Genomic DNA, 18,207 nt, shown 5'->3' on the forward strand with positions numbered 1-18,207 from the left:
AACCATTAACAGTTGGAGAGGTTTGTGTTGGCACGCCACCCTACATAAAAGAGCTGTATTTAACATTCTGAATATTAATACAGCAGCAAACGGGTGTTTGTTACGTAAAGATATAGTGGATTAATGTCCACGTAAGGAAAGAATGGTGCTCTCCTTCTGTTATTCAAGCTTCTCCTTGTGTTGACAAAGCAAGGTCAGACGTGTGTGCTTTTATTGCATGTGAGCGTGCCCCACTGGTTAGTGCCAGATGCTAACTAATAAACAAATACGTTAATGTCAAACTGTCAATCAGCCAGTGGACTGATTTGACAGGCAATCTGATTCTCTTCTCAATCCAACTAATCTTGTGACGTTTATGAAAAATAAATATGAGCAAGTGTGTTGCCGATGATTGAATTAATGTGGTTTTCCTGAGGGAGGATCTTTCAGTTTAACTTAATTAGAAAAGTTTTTTTATTTAGAAAATAAAGGGTTAGAAATAATTGAAAATCACAAAAGGTGTGAAAATGTGAACAAATAAAGCAGATTATAGGGAAAGGAAGAAAATATGTAAAACTAGAAAATGCATCTAAAAAGCATTGAACTGCACTGCTGAAAATCCTTGTCGTTTAAATGTAAAACTGGAAAAGTTGAAAGCAAAACTGCATCATCTAAAGAATCCAAGTGCTGATTTACAAATCAGGAAAAGCTAGAAGCTAAACAATTGTACTGTTATCGTAGTGGTAGTTGTAACAATAACCAAGAAACACCTTTGACTGAATATCTCCAAGTCTTTTATGTGTTTCAAATTGCAGTAATTAGCTCACATACATATACACCCACACAACAGTTTCAGTTATCACAGGATGCCAAACAGCATTTAGAGAAAGCGAATAAACCTGTCAGTTGTAGGAACATATAACAAATATTCTACTGAACCAATAGCTACCCAAAACCACTCTTATGATGAGTGGAAATGCAATCACTTTTTTTGTTGACTGGGCGACTCACTCAGTAGTTACAGAAAAGGATCTTCCAAATCCAAAACTTAGCGGGAGTTATGTGTATTCTCTATGAGCTTCAGGACTAATACTTAAAGAACAATTTACTATCCCTATGATATGTGCTCCACCCATTAGAACTAAGCATTTGTCATAAAATAAATGATCTTCCCGCAGGAAAACCCACATTTATTAACCCATTCATTCAGATGTTGACAGCGGATTTCTCCGTATTTTTATTCATGAACGTGACATTGGGTCCTTCAGTCGGAGGTACCTCTTTTACCCCATTTTCTTTAATGAGGTTCTCTTTAAACACAGTCGTCACCGTAGGTTTCTAGGTTTGTTTATGGCACAATCAGAATCAAAGCCACGAGTCACCCAATGCAGGCATTAATATCAGAATCAGAACCTTTTATTGCCAAGTATGTTTTCACATAGAAGGAATTTGTCATGGCAGGTGCAACGTTAAGAATATACAGCTTATATACCAGTTCCCTTAGATAAGACTATAAAATACAACTTAGAATATAAAATTACCATTGCACTTGCAATTGTACAATTATGATATTGCAATGTTTTGTAAATACTTGCAGCTAAGTTGATTTTGCATGAATTTGTTAGAAACAATGCTATTTTACTCATATCAATACCAACGTTCTTATATTTTATTATCATCATACCTCATTCTGTGGTAGCTTCCTGATTCATGGAATTGTATTTGTGTCAATTCTGAGTGTGTGAAGAGAAAAATATTTTTTTTTACCAGCACATACATTTTCTTTTCTTACCAAATTATTATGCTGGAATTGATGTAAAGTGCATAAACAAAAATATATTATGTCCAGTATGTGACCTATTATCCACAAGTGCAAAATAATAACCTTAGCTTTATTCAACCAGGCATTTTACGTGGATGTCACGAAAATAGAGATCGCTCTCTATAGAAACGTTGTATTTTGTTTTGTATAAGTATTACACACACAAGTTATCAAAGTATTTATAGCAAATCAAAGCCAATATATTTTAATACAAATGTGTCTACAATATTTTTAGGGATCAATTTCATCCTTACTGCAGCATACTTTGTAGTCTTTTTCCAATCATTACAATATACAGTATGCAAATCATATCATATCATATGCAAATCTTTTACTTCATGATCTTGGCCAAATTCTTGAGTTCCACACTGCTGTTTACTCCGCAGAGGCACCCATGCTCACTGGTCCTACAGAAACCACAACCTTTGGCTCAGAACTTGTCTGGTCCACAGCCATGACATCTCTCTCTACAAACAGACAAACAAACAGGGTCAGATTTGAGTGCATATTGCTCCTTTCATTCAGATTATAAATTCATCTCTTACTTTTTCTGTAGCATATTGGTTCACATGACCGGCTTCCTGTAGTAGTACACACAGCTGTACTGCAGTGAATGTACACCTGAACAAAGAAAACCATGTAAGCAGAGCAATACAAACATATTTTGTTGGATCAGTTTATCATCAGTGGATTAAATTGTTACCTGTTCCCTCATGGGTGTAACTGAAGTGGGGTCAACAAAGGTAAACATTTTGAAAAGGAAACGTCTGTAGTGACTTGGGAAGTCCAGACCAGAGAAGGCACCGACTGGAACCAGTGAGGACAAGTAGTTATCATTCCTGCATGGACACCTGGATGAAAAGAAAACGGCATGAAGACAACTCCTCTGTAATTCAATTCAAAAAGGAAGTCAGTGTTTTCATAGCATTCATTACTCTATCACTAATCCTAATGATTAGAAGTGTAAACTCTGACAAAAATGATTGATTATGTTGTCATAAACAGGACAGTGTGTTAAATTGGTGTTTTAAATACCCGTCTGTCAGAATGTCCCACTGGGGCAGACTGTGAGGGTTGGGCTTTGTGGTTGCCCAACAGCGACCAAGAGTCAGGACAAGGTTGGGATCTGTCTTCTCAAGGAGTTGAACCTCCACGTACACAGGGTCCCTCAGTACTTTGCGTACGGGATAGTCAGCCTCCGTGTAGTACGAATCATAGGCCACATCCACTGTGAGAGCAGGGACCAGTTAGCATGACAGCCATCTACAAACACAGCAGCTTCGCCGACATTCACTTACCTTCATTACAACCCTTTGAAATACACTGTCCACTTCCCAACCTCAGTTCTACTCTGATGGGTCCCAGCACAGCAACTGATAGAGGAGCAATTCCTAATGGTAGTACTTCTACAACCACAGTTTGAACAGTGGTGCCGATGTACCGACACTGGAAGAGCAATCTGAAAAGAGAAAACTGGCATTATGTTGCTTGGTCAGATCCTTTTTTAGATATTACAAAATAACTTAAAAAAGCATCACCTACTCATAGTGGCTGTCCCTGGTAATGACTCCACGACGCCCGGTTTCCACTTCATATGAGGAGAACATTTTGTTCTCATAGATTATAACACCAGGCTCCTCCTAGAAAATGTAAAAGAAAATGGCATAATTGGGTAAAAATTTAACTTTTTTAACTGGTGGATAAGTTGAGAAACTCAAGGTCTTACCAAAACAACGGTGCCACATGAGGTAACAGGAAAGTTATAGATGGCAAAGTCTGAATTAGAGTCAACATGTGTACAGCCTGAAGCTTTGCTCAACAGTAATATTGACTCAAGGTCAATGTTGGGCACAGTGGCATCTCTCGCCACTACGACAATGAACTGGCCGTTCTTGGTGCACTGAACGGTCACTGGTGGCATAAAAACAAGCATTGACAGGTTAAATATGTAGAACACCTTGTTTGCGTCCTCCATTACGGTCCATTGCTTGACATTCTTTTCAAAACTCACCTGCCTTTCCAAAATAGCACTGTCCACCATCAGAGCAGCAGTTGATGTCTTTGCATCCATCAGTAGAGATATCAGGCTGTCCACATGGGACTCTCGTGTTTTCTGCTACATCACATCTCTGGGCAGGAGGATACTTTGACACAATTGTTGTGGTTTGTGGGATTGTAGGGTTCTGCTGCGCTTGAGTAGTCAATGCATATGGACGAACTGGCCACGATTCTGGAAATACCTGTGGGTTCTGAGGAGGCCCTTTTGGAGGCATCCACCCTTGGCCCTGCGCTTCTACCTCTGTCCCAGTTAAGCATGCTAGCAGTGCTAGCGCCACTAAAGAGGTGACACCCCAGTGTTTTGCCATGGTTCAACAGCAGTTTGTATATGCTGCCACATTTATATGTGACTGGGCTTGATGTTTTTAAAAACCCCACCTCTGAGGCAGAATAACCACCAATTACAGCGTAACATCTTTTCAATAGCCACTTAAAAGCTTCAGGGGTGTATTATGTCATGTTTTTATTATTTACGGGGATGATTTGATAAGCCTTTTGGCAACTTTACAAGATCTGACACGTGTGTCCTATTAGAACAGGTCACTCGGTTGGATGATATTATTTATTGACAAGTCATACATTTGGGTCACCAAAAACTTTTTTTAAAGGTCTTTGTGACCTTAAGAGTTGTTTGTCACCAAATGTTTATTTTGCTTGTGTACAATGGCAAACATATTGATCTTTTCTCCTCTGGATCTGTAACAAAGTTTGCCATAATATGCGCCTTTAGCCCAATAGGTATGTTCATAATGGCACAGACCTTGCAGCTGTGCCATTATGAACACATTATTTTAAAAATAACCATGTTGCAGTTTCCTAAACAGAGTTGCTTTTAATCTACTGCGAGACAAACATGCTCTGAAGGTTAATGAGCTGCAGCTCATTAACCTTCAGAGCATGTACTAAGAAAAGAGATCACATTACTCCTGTATTAGCTGCTCTGCACTGGCTCCCTGTAAATTCAAGAATCATATTTAAAATTCTTCTCCTCGCCTACAAAGCCTTGATTGGTGACACACCATCATATCTTAAGGAGCTTGTAGTACCATATTGCCCCACTAGAGAGCTGCGCTCACTAAATGCGGGGCTACTTGTGGTTCCTAGAGTCCTAAAAAGTAGGATGGGAGCAAGAGCCTTCAGTTATCAAGCTCCTCTTTTATGGAACCAGCTTCCACTTTCAGTCCGGGAGGCAGACACAGTCACCTAATTTAAGAGTAGACTTAAGACTTTCCTGTTTAATAGTGCTTATAGTTAGGGCTGAATCAGGTTTGCCCTGGTCCAGCCCCTAGATATGCTGCATATAGGCTGCTGGGGGATGTTTTAGGATACACTGAGCACCTATCTCCTCTTCTCTCTCTACTTATGGATGGATTTATATCTCTCCATTGCACCTTACTAACTCTGCTTCCCCCCTGGAGTCTTTGTGACTTCATGTCTCATAGGGTCCATTGGACCTGGCTGTGTCTGATGCCTCCTGCCTGGTGAGCCGGCCTCCCGCGTTGGCCCTGCTGATCGCTCCTGCTGATCTCCCCGCCGCCCCGCCTCCCTACCTCCTTCTGTTTCATGGATTGGAGGTCCATTCATACATTGTCATATTCATGTAATGTGTTTATGTAACTCTGTAATGCTGTTCATTCTGTACACATGACATCTATTGCATCTGTCCATCCGGGGAGAGGGATCCTCCTCTGTTGCTCTCCTCAAGGTTTCTTCCCTTTTTCCCCTGTGAAAGGTTATTTTTGGGGAGTTTTTCCTGATCCGATGTGAGGTCCTGGGACAGGGATGTCGTATGTGTTCCGATTGTAAAGCCCTCTGAGGCAAATTTGTAATTTGTGATATTGGGCTATACAAAAAAACCTGAATTGAATAATGTGAGCCAAAATACGTAATTAAATCTCGGAAGACTTTTCAAGATGTATAACTGTGGCAGCGGGGTGTGGCTAGGCTCAGCTGTAGAGTGGGTGGAGCGGGGGTGTGGTTCAGGGAACAGTGTCATGATGTGTAAATGAGCCTCAGCTGGGATCAATTGTGTTTTATGTTCCATATAAGAACAGGAGTAGCTGGAGAGGAGGGAGAGCGGGTAGCGGAGACCCGGATCGGTCGCTACCAGAAGCGTGACGAATAAGTAAATAAAAACTGTTACTGCCCTCACAATTGTGTGTGTTGCCCTCTTTGGTGCCTGCCCGAGCCTCAAACCTGTTACAGTGGAGCCAAACGTGGGTGGGCATATGGAGCACCAGGAGCAGCACGTCGAGGGGCCGACCCAGCCGATCGTGGCACTGGGGCAGATGCTGGCGGGGATCGCAGCCATGCAGCACGAGCAGGCGGAGATGAACCGACATTTTCTGAGGGCTCTCCAGGACCAGGCTGAGAGGCAGACCTTCGCCCTGGAGCAGATCGCCGCCCGGTCAGCTGCAGCTCCACCGGCAGCGAGGCCCTCCGCGCTGGCGGGCATCACCCTGCACAGGAAGACCGCAGCGGATGACGCACAGTCGTTCCTGGACTGCTTCGAGGCTACAGCGGGGGGCGTGTGGCTGGCCTGAGGCAGAGTGGGCGGTCCGCCTCCTGCCTCTTCTGGCCGGGGAGGCACAGACTCTGGGGCTTCCCCCGGTAAGCAGGCAGGTGTACGCGGACGTGCGTAAAGCCGTCATAGAGCGGCTGGGCCTGTCTCCGGAGGACCACCGGCGGAGGTTCCGGGAGGCCAGGCTGGGGTCCGAGGACCGACCATTTGTTTTCGCCCAGCAGCTGAAGCCACCAGATGGCTGCAACCGGGAGGCTCGGTGGGGGCACAGGAGGTAGCGGAGAAGGTGGTCCTGGAACAGTTTGTGGGCGGCCTGCCGTCCCAAACGTCAGCCTGGGTCCGCTGTCACCGGCCGGCGGCACTAGAGACCGCCATCACCTTGGCGGAGGATCACCTGGCCGTTCATTCCCCCGGGCAGCGGGACGGTGGTCGTGCGGCGGCTACGGCCCGGCCTATACCCGCCCCACGGAGGACGCTACCTCCGCAGCTTCCGGCACGGCTGGCGCCGAGACCAGCACCCCTCCCTCGGGTCCCCGATCCACCAACCACGGCCAACACCAGCACTCTTCCTGACCTACAGGGGGGTTCTCAAACACCAGGGCAGGAGTGTTGGAGGTGCGGACAGCCCGGGCACCTCCGGAGAGAGTGTCCGCTGATGGAGGTGGGCCAGGTGATCCGGGTTGCCGGCCCTCCAACACCCTCCCCCGGTCCGGGAGCGACGTACCGCGTTCCGGTAAGAATCCAGGGGGTTCCACATCAGGCGATGGTGGATTCGGGCTGTACGCAGTCTATGATCCACCAGAGCCTGGTTCGGCCCGGGGCATTGGTGGAGGCATTGTGGGTGAAAATAAGGTGTGTGCATGGGGATGTTCACGAGTATCCTATGGTGTCAGCGGAAATTAGATACGGGGGGAAAAAGCATAATGTGAAGGTCGCGGTTAGCTCCCACCTTACGTACCCCCTAATCTTGGGAACAGATTGGCCGGGGTTTAACAAATTAATGGGACAGGCTGCGGGGGTGCGTTCACGGCCGACAGGGATATGTGATATCTGTGCTGTGCTCAGCGGCGACGCAAGGTCGTCCGACACTGCAGACGGGGAGGGGGAACCGGCGGAGCCTCCTGTGGAGACTCCACCGGCTCCCGAGTTTCACTCCATGGAGGATTTTCCACTCGAGCAGTCTCGTGACGATACTCTACGCTCAGCCTTCGACCAAGTGATACGAATTGATGGTCACCTGGTGCGCCCTGACGCAGCACAGTCATATCCGCACTTTTCATTGATTAGGGACAGACTGTACAGAGTGAGCCGTGACGCTCAGACAGGAGAGGAAAGCACCCAGTTGCTGGTGCCGAAGAGCCGCCGGGAAATGATTTTCCAGGCGGCTCACTATAACCCGATGGCTGGTCACATGGGATACGATAAAACACAATTGATCCCAGCTGAGGCTCATTTACACATCATGACACTGTTCCCTGAACCACACCCCCGCTCCACCCACTCTGCAGCTGAGCCTAGCCACACCCCGCTGCCACAATAACATTATACAAACATACAGTATTACATAACTAGTGTAGCTTGGGAGGTAACAGATGAAAAAGGTGATGGTATTTGTAACACGCTCCTGTCACGTTCTTTATTGCCACCGGCACACTCTGGCCTCTTGCTCACCTGTCCCGCTTCAGCAAGAGGCACAGTCCCTATTGCACCTAATATAGGGAAGAGATCTCACAACATCTGATCCCCTGCATGTGAGGCCAATTAGGCCTCTTCCGGGCATCTGTTCCCTGAGCCACTCCCCCACTACCCTCCGCAGCTGAGCCTAACCACACCCCAGCCACCACATACCAAAGCCAGATACCCTTGAGTGATCCGGGCGTTAGTATCTTTCATGCGGTGGAGCCACTGGAGCAGGGCCTCGTCCGAGGTAGAAAGAGCATCCCAGGAGGTAGTAGCGCAGGGAGTTGTCCACCCACCGGATTGGCCAGGCACTCCTCCACCGTGCTGTACCTGCCCTCCCTCTCGGACATCTTCCGGCTGATATATAGGACCGGGCGGTCAACCCCCTGTACCTGCTGGAACAAAACGTCTCCCAGCCCAGGCCATTTTTTCCCTGGACAGAGGAATCTTACAGTAGCCATTGGTTAAATCCAGGGTCGTAAAGAAACGTGCAGTGCCCAGTCGGTCCTGGAGTTTGTCGACCCGAGGCATTGGGTACGCATCGAAACGTGACACATCATTCACCCTGCGATAGTCCATGCAGAACCTTATAGACCCATCCTTCTTGTTGTCAAGAAGGATGGGTCTACACCAAATACTGTTGGACTCTTCTATTACCCCCATCTCCAGCATAGCAGCCAATTCCCTCTGAACCACTTTTCTTTTGTGTTCAGGTAACCTGTAGGGTCACACCCGAAGGAGTCTCAATCTGGTGCGCTATGAGGTTTGTGTGTCCTGGCAGGAGAGAGAACACGTCGGCAAACTGCTCTTGCAACTGGGCAATGTCTGTTCTCTGGGTCCCGGAGAGATGGTCTTCACAAAGGAGCGATGCCGGATTGGTGGATTTTAGGACCTCAGGCCCCAGCTCCTCTTTCTCAGATACCGCGGACACCAGAGAAATAGACTCCACCTCTCTCCATGGTTTTAGGAGGTTGAGGTGGTAGATCTGTGTACCTCCACCCCTGTCAGAATGCACCACCTCATAGTTGACATCCTCCACTCGCCGTGTGACCACAACGGGCCCTTGCCACTTGGCGAGGAGTTTAGAGCTGGAAGAAGGAAGCAATACAAGTACCTTTTCTCCCGGTGTGAATTCTCTCCGCCTGGCTCCTCTGTTGTACAGACGTTTTTGACATCCTGGGCCTGGAGCAAATTATCACATGACAGTCAACCCAGTTTTCTTCGCAGGTCCAGGACGTATTGGATTTCGCTTTTACCGGGGCTCGGACCTTCCTCCCAGTTTTCTTTTATCAGGTCAAGCCCTTTGGTTTCCTGCTGAACAACCATTCAAAGGAAGAACATCCTGTGGAGGCGTGGGAAACCTTCTGGACTGAAAACAACAGAGAATTAAGCCATTTATCCTAATTACATTCATCTTTGCTAATAAATTTACGGATCATGGACTTCAAAGTGTGTGTGTGGGGGGGGGGGGGTTCAGGGAACGGTGCCGTGATGTGTAATCAGCCTCAGCTGGGGTCAGGAGTAGCTGAAGAACGGAAAGGAGAGCGGGTAGCAGATGCCTGGAGCATTCGGAAGCGGAAACGGGACTGAAATGAATAAAACCAGTTACTGCACTAAAGATCGTGTGTGTGTTGCCCTCTTTTGTGCCTGCCCGAGACTCAAACGTGTTACAGTGGCCACTGTTATTGAAGACACAAACACACCCAATGGACCCCAGCTGAGGCTGATTACACATCGGCACCGTTCCCTGAACCACACCCCCGGTCCACGCCCCCGCTCCACGCAGCTATTTAAATACCCGTCTGTCAGAATGTCCCACTGGGGCAGACTGTGAGGGTTGGGCTTTGTGGTTGCCCAACAGCGACCAACAGTCAGGACAAGGTTGGGATCTGTCTTCTCAAGGAGTTGAACCTCCACGTACACAGGGTCCCTCAGTACTTTGCGTACGGGATAGTCAGCCTCCGTGTAGTACGAATCATAGGCCACATCCACTGTGAGAGCAGGGACCAGTTAGCATGACAGCCATCTACAAACACAGCAGCTTCGCCGACATTCACTTACCTTCATTACAACCCTTTGAAATACACTGTCCATTACCCAGCACTATTGGGAAATAAGGTAGGTATTTTGTAGTCAGCAAGCTAGCTAACCAACCTACTGTAGTAACTGAGCCTTACCTCTAAAGCCATGGAGCACATTATTAACTAAACATATTATTTTATAGGTTTCTCCTACCCTTGTCCAATTTTCAGATTGTCTGTCGCACTCTTGAACATTGTTATGTTGAATAAAGCTAAGATTATTATTTGGCACTAATAATAATAAAACACTTGAGAACCACGATTCGAGTGGGCTTCCCTCATTGTGCTGCGCGAGACTCACGGGAGTAACATTGGCGCCAAACATGGGCCAGGCACAACACCCTGAGATCCCGACCCAGCCGATCATTGCGCTGGGGAAGATGCTCGGCGGGTTCGCAGCAATGCAAAGAGACCAGGCGGAGATGAACCGGCAGTTCCTGGGGTTTACCAGTATCCCATAAAGTCAGTGGAAATTAGATACACGGAAAAAAACATAGAATAAAGGTTGCGGTTAGCTCCCGCCTTGCACAGGCGGCGGGGTTCACAGGGTCATGCGGTATGTGTGCTGTGCTCAGCGGTGACACAAGGTTGTCCGACACTGCAGACGGGAAGGGGGAACTGGTGGAGACTCCCATGGAGACCCCACCTGCTCCCGAATTCCACTCCATGGAAAATTTTCCACTCGAGCAGTCTCGGGATGATATTCTGCGCTAGGCCTCCGACCAAGTAATACGAATTGATGGTCAGTGGGTGCGCACTGAAACCGCACAGTCATTCGAAACCCTTCCTAACTTCCCAAACTGAACTGTGTATAAAGGAGTAACAAGCTCCACCTAAATATTCAGTTCAGTGGGAGAAATCTAGTCTGTGTTGAGCTTCAACGAAGCACTGATGTCAGGTTGAATGTCTGAAGCACTGATGTCAGGTTGAATGTCATATGATATACAAAGGACAGCTGACAGGTGATTGTCAGTGATCGTCTGGATTTGTTCAACTTTATCACAGAGAATGTTTGTTCACCAAACCAAAAAGGAGCATTTTGTGTTTCTCCGCGTGTTGCGTCTTGTAATGGCAATGCGAATGTTATCCTTAATTAAACACTGCGACCTGTTCTGCACAAACTAATCTATTTGATACATTTTTGACGGCTAACAGCTACATCACTTCTCCCGTAAGCTCAGCTCGCCAACACATTGCAGTGATGCTGCTGCTCGCACACATTCACCAACGTACTACATACATTGAGAAAAAAAACAGCAGCATTCACCTTCAAAATGAAAGCAATGCAGCTGTATTCCGTGCATGATGTACACTTATTTGCGTTTTATTCCTAATGTCCCATTGACCGGGCCGGTCAGCAACAGCCAAAGGGCCGGGTGTGGCCCGGGAGCCGTACAGTGCCCAGGTCTGCTCCAGAGATATTATTGGTCATGCACATGTAACTTTACTCGTGCCTCATGCAGTGTCGCTCATTGTCCTTGAACCGAAAACATCACACTTATCGGCAGAAAGATGGCTCCGTTATCACATCATCTTGCTTGACACTTGATACTAAATGTAACTATTAATGTTCTTAACCCTGCATCTCTTCTTCCAGGACCTGAGGATGGCAAGGAGCACAACTGTTTGTCAATACTACAATGTTCTATGCACTCCTCGCACAGACCTCTCTGAAACTCCTTTGTCTAACCCTGATCTCATTCTCTATGTTGATGGATCCGCATCATAAGACCTATCAACAGGAACTAATCGTGTTGGTTTTGCCAACCTCACCATTCTCTTCAAGAATAAAGTTTTGTTTTTTACGATATTCTTCATTTTAGGTTGAAAAGACTCAACAGCTAAATTTGCCACCACACCAGTTATTATAACTAGATCATAAAAGAGCTTCCCCTTTTTCATCTGTTACCTCCCAAGCTACAATAGGTATGTAATACTGTATGTATGTATTATATAATACATCTAAAAAAGTCTTCCTAGTTTGAAAGATGTATTTTGCCTCACATTTACCTTCAAAGCATATTTGTCTTGCAGTGGATTAAAAGCTCCTTTATTTAGGAAACTGTAATCCGGTTATAGTTAAAATAATGTGTTCATAAGGCACATATGACAAACTTTGTTCCAGATCCAGAGAAAAGATCAATATGTTTGCCATTGTGCACAAGCAAAATATACATTTGGGGACAAATAACTCTTAAGGTCACAAAGACCTTTAAAAAAGGTGACCTGATCTGATAGGACACGTGTCTGATGTTGTGATGTTGCCAAACTAAATCATCCCTGAATAATATTAAAAAACATGACATAATACCCCTTGAAGCTTTTAAGTGGCTATTGAAAAGATGGGAAGCTGTAATTGGTGGTTATTCTGGCAGAGAGGAGGTTTTTTTAAACCCATCAAGCCTAGTCACGTATAAATGGGGCAGCATATACACCTTAAGTTGTACACTTGGGTACTATCCAGGTCAAACCGCTGTTGAACCATGGTGAAGCACTGGGGTGTCACCTCTTTAGTGGCACTAGCACTGCTAGCATGCTTAGCTGGGACAGAGGTAGAAGCTCAGGAACAAGGGTCGTTGAGTCCTTCCGTAAAGGCAGTTCAAGAACCTGGCATTGACCTACCTCAATCACCATCCATTGGCTTCGGCCATGGCCACGGACACGGCCATCACCACGGCCATCACCACGGCCATCACCACGGCCATCATCATCACCACGGCCATCACCACGGCCATCACCACGGCCATCACCATCACCACGGGCACCTCCATCTCCACGGACATCACCACGGCCATCACCACAGACATCGCCACGGACATCGCCACGGACATCACCACCATCCTTACTTTGATCAGCAGCAGCAGAACTCACAGAGCAAAACCATTTTCACAAAGCATCCTCCTGCCGACAGTTGTGATGTGGCAAAAAACACGAGGATCCCATGTGGACTTCCTGATATCTCTACTGAAAAATGCGATGCCATAAACTGCTGCTCTGATGGTGGACAGTGCTATTATGGAAAGGCAGGTGAGTTTTGAAAAGAATGTCAAGCAATGGACCGTAATGGAGGACGCAAACAAGGTGTTCTACATATTTAACCTGTCAATGCTTGTTTTTATGCCACCAGTGACCGTTCAGTGCACCAAGGACGGCCAGTTCATTGTCGTAGTGGCGAGAGATGCCACTGTGCCCAACATTGACCTCGAGTCAATCTCACTGTTGAGCAAAGCTTCAGGCTGTACACATGTTGACTCTAATTCAGACTTTGCCATCTATAACTTTCCTGTTACCACATGTGGCACCGTTGTTTTGGTAAGACCTTGAGTTTCTCACCTCTTCCACGGTTAAAAAAGTTAAATTTTTAACCCAATTATGCCATTTTCTTTTACCTTTTGTAGGAGGAGCCTGGTGTTATAATCTATGAGAACAAAATGTTCTCCTCATATGAATTGGAAACCGGGCCACGTGGAGTCATTACCAGGGACAGCCACTATGAGTAGGTGATGCTTTTTTAAGTAATTTTGTAATATCTAAATAACAGATCTGACCAAGCAACATAATGCCAGTTTTTTCTTTTCAGATTGCTCTTCCAGTGTCGGTACATCGGCACAACTGTTCAAACTGTGGTTGTAGAAGTAGTACCATTAGGAATTACTCCTCTATCAGTTGCTGAGCTGGGACCCATCAGAGTAGAACTGAGGTTGGGAAATGGACAGTGTATTTCAAAGGGTTGTAATGAAGGTAAGTGAATGTCGGCCTGGCCAAGCTGCTGTGTTTGTAGATGGCTGTCATGCTAACTGGTCCCTGCTCTCACAGTGGATGTGGCCTATGATTCGTACTACACGGAGGCTGACTATCCCGTACGCAAAGTACTGAGGGACCCTGTGTACGTGGAGGTTCAACTCCTTGAGAAGACAGATCCCAACCTTGTCCTGACTCTTGGTCGCTGTTGGGCAACCACAAAGCCCAACCCTCACAGTCTGCCCCAGTGGGACATTCTGACAGACGGGTATTTAAAACACCAATTTAACACACTGTCCTGTTTATGACAACATAATCAATCATTTTTGTCAGAGTTTATACTTCTAATCATTAGGATTAGTGATAGAGAAATTAATGCTATGAAAACACTGACTTCCTTTTTGAATTGAATTACAGAGGAGTTGTCTTCATGCCGTTTTCTTTTCATCCAGGTGTCCATGCAGGAATGATAACTACTTGTCCTCACTGGTTCCAGTCGGTGCCTTCTCTGGTCTGTTATGCCCAAGTCACTACAGACGTTTCATTTTCAAAATGTTTACCTTCGTTGACCCCACGTCATCTCAACCCATGAAGGAACAGGTAAAAATGTTATCCACTGATGATAAACTGATTCAACAAAATATGTTTGTATTGCTCTGCTTACATGGTTTTCTTTGTTCAGGTGTACATTCACTGCAGTACAGCTGTGTGTACTACTACAGGAGGCCGGTCCTGTGAACCAATATGCTACAGAAAAAGTAAGAGATGAATTTATAATCTGCAGAATGAAAGGAGCAATAGCACTCAAATCTGACCCTGTTTGTTTGTCTGTTTTGTAGAGAGAGATGTCATGGCTGTGGACCAGACAAGTTCTGAGGCTAAAGGTTGTGGTTTCTGTAGGACCAGTGAGCATGGGTGCCTCCGCGGAGTAAACAGCAGTGTGGAACTCAAGAATTTGGCCAAGATCATGAAGTAAAAGATTTGCATATTACATACTGTATATTGTAATGATTGCAAAAAGTGTGCTGCAGGAAGAATGAAATTGATCCCTAAAAATATTGTCGACACAATTGTATTAAAATATATTGGCTTTGATTTGCTGTAAATACTTTGATAACTTGTGTGCATACAACTTTTTGTACTATTAATTGTTAGTGATGTTCTAACAAACAGGTTCCACTGGCAGTAATAATTCATGGTTCTTTTGAAACAAAACAAAATACACAAACATTTCTATAAATAGAAACTATTTTCGTGTCAAGCACATAAAGTGCTCAACCCTCATGGGTCTATAAGACACCAAAAGTTAGCTGCAGTGGACACATTTCATATAGTTTCACTCAATTAGAAATGTACAGGTTACTTCACCGCTATATCTTATACAAAACATTCTGCCTTCTCTCCCAGGCCGGGCAAATCAAAAAAGATTCCTTTACTGAAGCGCAACTCAAGTTGTTCCCAGTTATCCAGGCAAAGAAATCAAGATAAACTGAAGTCCTTTTACTGTCCTTTACAATATCCCCACTAATGGCCAAATCAGAAGTCGATGTGTAAACTCCCAAGAAGGATCAAATAGCTCTGTGATGCACAGTGTTACTAACTTGTGTGGTCACGGAAACCCCAAACAGCAGAAACATAGTCAGCCACAGGACTTACACGGTAATTAGAGGTGTGTATAATTATGGAATTCCAGATTACCACATTGTTTAACTTTGTTCAGTACAGATCCCAGTGCTCTTCCTGACTGAGCGAGGACAGTCACCAATTCTTTAAATGTCATGTGCTCGTGAAGAGTAATGCCAAGAAATTTATACTGTTCAGTGTATGATAGCACTGTTGAACCGAAGTTAAAAACAGCTAAACTTCTGTTTGTCTAAAATGTACTGATTGTTTTTTGTCTTGATTTACCACGAATATTACCACTAACAACCACGACCACCATCTGATCATCATCTTTAACCCCGAAATTAGAAGCTTTAGTTTGAAGAGTTAAATCATTAATCACGCCCATCGGCCCTGGTTAGTGTATTTACATTAATTAATCAAATGTTCTTCTAACGTTACCCTGATATGGTGTTTGCATCATAGACTGTAGATCAGAATTTCACGCATACGGTCACTCTATTGCCTTGACTTTTATTTTGAAATACTTGCTTCCGGATTACCTGTCGTGCTTTGCCTCTCCTTTCGAAGACAAAAACAAAAAAAGATTTAGTTTCATCCCGAAAACAGAAAAGCACGGTCGTTTTCCAAAAACGAAGATACGAGTGAACCGAACACAAATAACGAGTTGATATTGTTTTTTGAAAATCCTTCTTTTGTTTTTTCTTTAGAAGACAGAGGCAAAGCAAGGCAGGCGACCCGGAAGTAAGAGTCTGTCAAAATAAAAGCCAAGGCAATAGAATGATTGTAGGCAGGTAATATAGTTAAAGTCATGTATGTGTGCAGAGTTGTTGCTGTTAGCACTCATGCATTTTTCCACCGTATTGGGCTGTTTCTTGAGTGAACTCAGAGCAGAGTCTTTAGGAGGAGATGCAGAATAAAGTTGTTTACCCTTTCTACCAGTCGATGGCAGTATAAGTGTATTTAAACCATACAATTAGTTATATTTACCTGTGTCTTTGATTTCGGTTTTGGATACAGGCATATTTAATGCCGTTTATTTCCTCTGATATTTAATGTTCATTGTTCATTTGCAACCTAGTTATATACATCATGTATTTACTTGATATATTTGTGTCATTTAAGAACCAACCATTCCTAAGTGGAAGAGTATGTGTTGATCACAAGGTAATAAATAATGACAATTAAAGACAGTTGGTTTATTCTTCCCTGTGCTTCCCATTTTTACCTTCATTACTCTTCATCACTGCACCATCATCACTGTCACTCTCATACTCATTCAACATCACTCTGTCAAAATCACATCATCATAATGTCGGCACTTTGATCTAAAGAATGATGTAGCACTGTGCTGTGTGTGCACACCGTGGTCGGAGTTGACTATGAGTTATTGTATAAGACTGAAACATGGAGAGCACAGCTACTCTCACATTTCTAAGCTGTCTCGCATGGTTTAAAGTATTCAAATGATTGTTTGGCATTGTTGCCCTTTTTTAGCCACATGTCGATATGTGTGCATGTATATTTAGATAAGTCGTATTCATTGTATGTGTACACACTTAACGCTGATTCTGATTATATAAATAACAATATATTTATTGAGGTTGTTTGCTGTTCCTGTTAAACTGATTAACAGGGCCATTGGGTTCCCCAGGTTACATGTCGGTCACTAACACATTTACATCAGCAGGTCATGACCTTCATTAGCTAAGAGCAGTAGCTCACATGTACTTCTATCCAATGAGATCTGCACACGTCTAGATTAGCAAAGAAAGAACATTTTTGGTATTTTCTAATTCTGTATGTTAAGCACAAGTTAAATACTACCCTAGAAGCAGAAACCTTCAGAACTAGTGGTGGCATTGTATTGTGATTACATCCTTGTATTTGACTTGTATTACTGTATCTCAATTCTTCTGATGCTTTGGTCTGCAGTTAATCTGCTCGCATGATTTACATCATCACAGCGTTGGCTTACAAGAGCTGTTCATAAACACAGCACTCTTCTGTCCACAAATGATTGTCATCAGTGAAGTTTTCATGGTTGGAGAGAGGACTGACTCTATCTTCAGTTTGAGTGGATTTACTTTTCTTCAATAAACTGTCACACGTCACAAAAACTATTGTTGAGGTATCCACCGAAAATGTCTGAGACACACCACTCCCACAACCGATGTCTCCATTCTTCTAGTTAAATAACATATTCACCAATTAATTAATTGAAACAAATCGTGAAACTGTGGTACTGCAGATTCATTTTGATGCTATTCAACGCCTCTACTTCCTGAGGAGTGAGACCCTGAAGAGCGCACCAGCAACATTCTGTGATCACATTGGATTATTTTAGGCATATTGTGGTTTTCACGTTACACTGACAAATATGAAACATGACTCTTGTTACCTATAGCCATATAGGAAGTGTTATCTTAAAGTGTAATTTACCTTATATTGAGCTCAAGAGTGGTTTGGTATCAATATATTCTTTACAAATCTCATATATTTAGTGTCAACATTATGATGACAGCCTTAATGGGTTTTTCTATAATTTATCAATATGTAATCATATGTGCTTCTGTGTTGACTGAATGGAAAAAGATAAGTAAATAACAAAGAATCAGGGCCGAAAGGCTCTTGAGGTTTTTGGGCTTCAGGTCTTTAGTGTCTTCGACACTTTTGAAGGTCTTTTTGGGGATTTTAGCTTT

General features: G+C 44.4%; 2 protein-coding genes across 2 annotated transcripts; one reads left to right on the forward strand and one right to left on the reverse strand.

Moving 5' to 3' along the window:
• Positions 1–2,176: 2,176 nt before the first annotated feature.
• Positions 2,177–4,167, reverse strand: LOC117732036 (zona pellucida sperm-binding protein 4-like). The gene is made up of 9 exons (XM_034534642.1): positions 4,042–4,167; positions 3,813–3,945; positions 3,528–3,712; positions 3,344–3,441; positions 3,100–3,260; positions 2,837–3,029; positions 2,505–2,652; positions 2,347–2,422; positions 2,177–2,268 (listed from the first exon to the last, which is right to left on the reverse strand). The coding sequence occupies exons 1-9, from the start codon at positions 4,165–4,167 to the stop codon at positions 2,177–2,179; spliced, it is 1,212 nt and encodes a 403-aa protein (XP_034390533.1).
• An 8,623-nt stretch (positions 4,168–12,790) lies between these two features.
• Positions 12,791–14,814, forward strand: LOC117732037 (zona pellucida sperm-binding protein 4-like). Its single transcript, XM_034534643.1, is given in 10 exon segments — positions 12,791–13,055; positions 13,058–13,168; positions 13,269–13,453; positions 13,540–13,637; positions 13,722–13,882; positions 13,958–14,150; positions 14,335–14,482; positions 14,565–14,640; positions 14,722–14,762; positions 14,764–14,814. Coding segments are annotated over 10 exon segments (1,329 nt in total).
• The last annotated feature ends 3,393 nt before the right edge of the window (positions 14,815–18,207 follow it).

Source organism: Cyclopterus lumpus, chromosome 6, assembly GCF_009769545.1.
Source record: "Cyclopterus lumpus isolate fCycLum1 chromosome 6, fCycLum1.pri, whole genome shotgun sequence".
Classification (NCBI taxonomy): Eukaryota; Metazoa; Chordata; class Actinopteri; order Perciformes; family Cyclopteridae; genus Cyclopterus; species Cyclopterus lumpus.

What these genes read in the sequence shown, in the direction of transcription:
- LOC117732036 (XM_034534642.1), bottom strand. Translation starts at nt 4,167, where the DNA reads ATGGCAAAACACTGGGGTGTCACCTCTTTAGTGGCGCTAGCACTGCTA. An exon ending in GTGCTATTTTGGAAAGGCAG is followed by an intron (nt 3,713 to 3,812) that starts GTGAGTTTTGAA and finishes TTATGCCACCAG; the next exon opens with TGACCGTTCAGTGCACCAAG. An exon ending in TTACACCCATGAGGGAACAG is followed by an intron (nt 2,423 to 2,504) that starts GTAACAATTTAA and finishes TTCTTTGTTCAG; the next exon opens with GTGTACATTCACTGCAGTAC.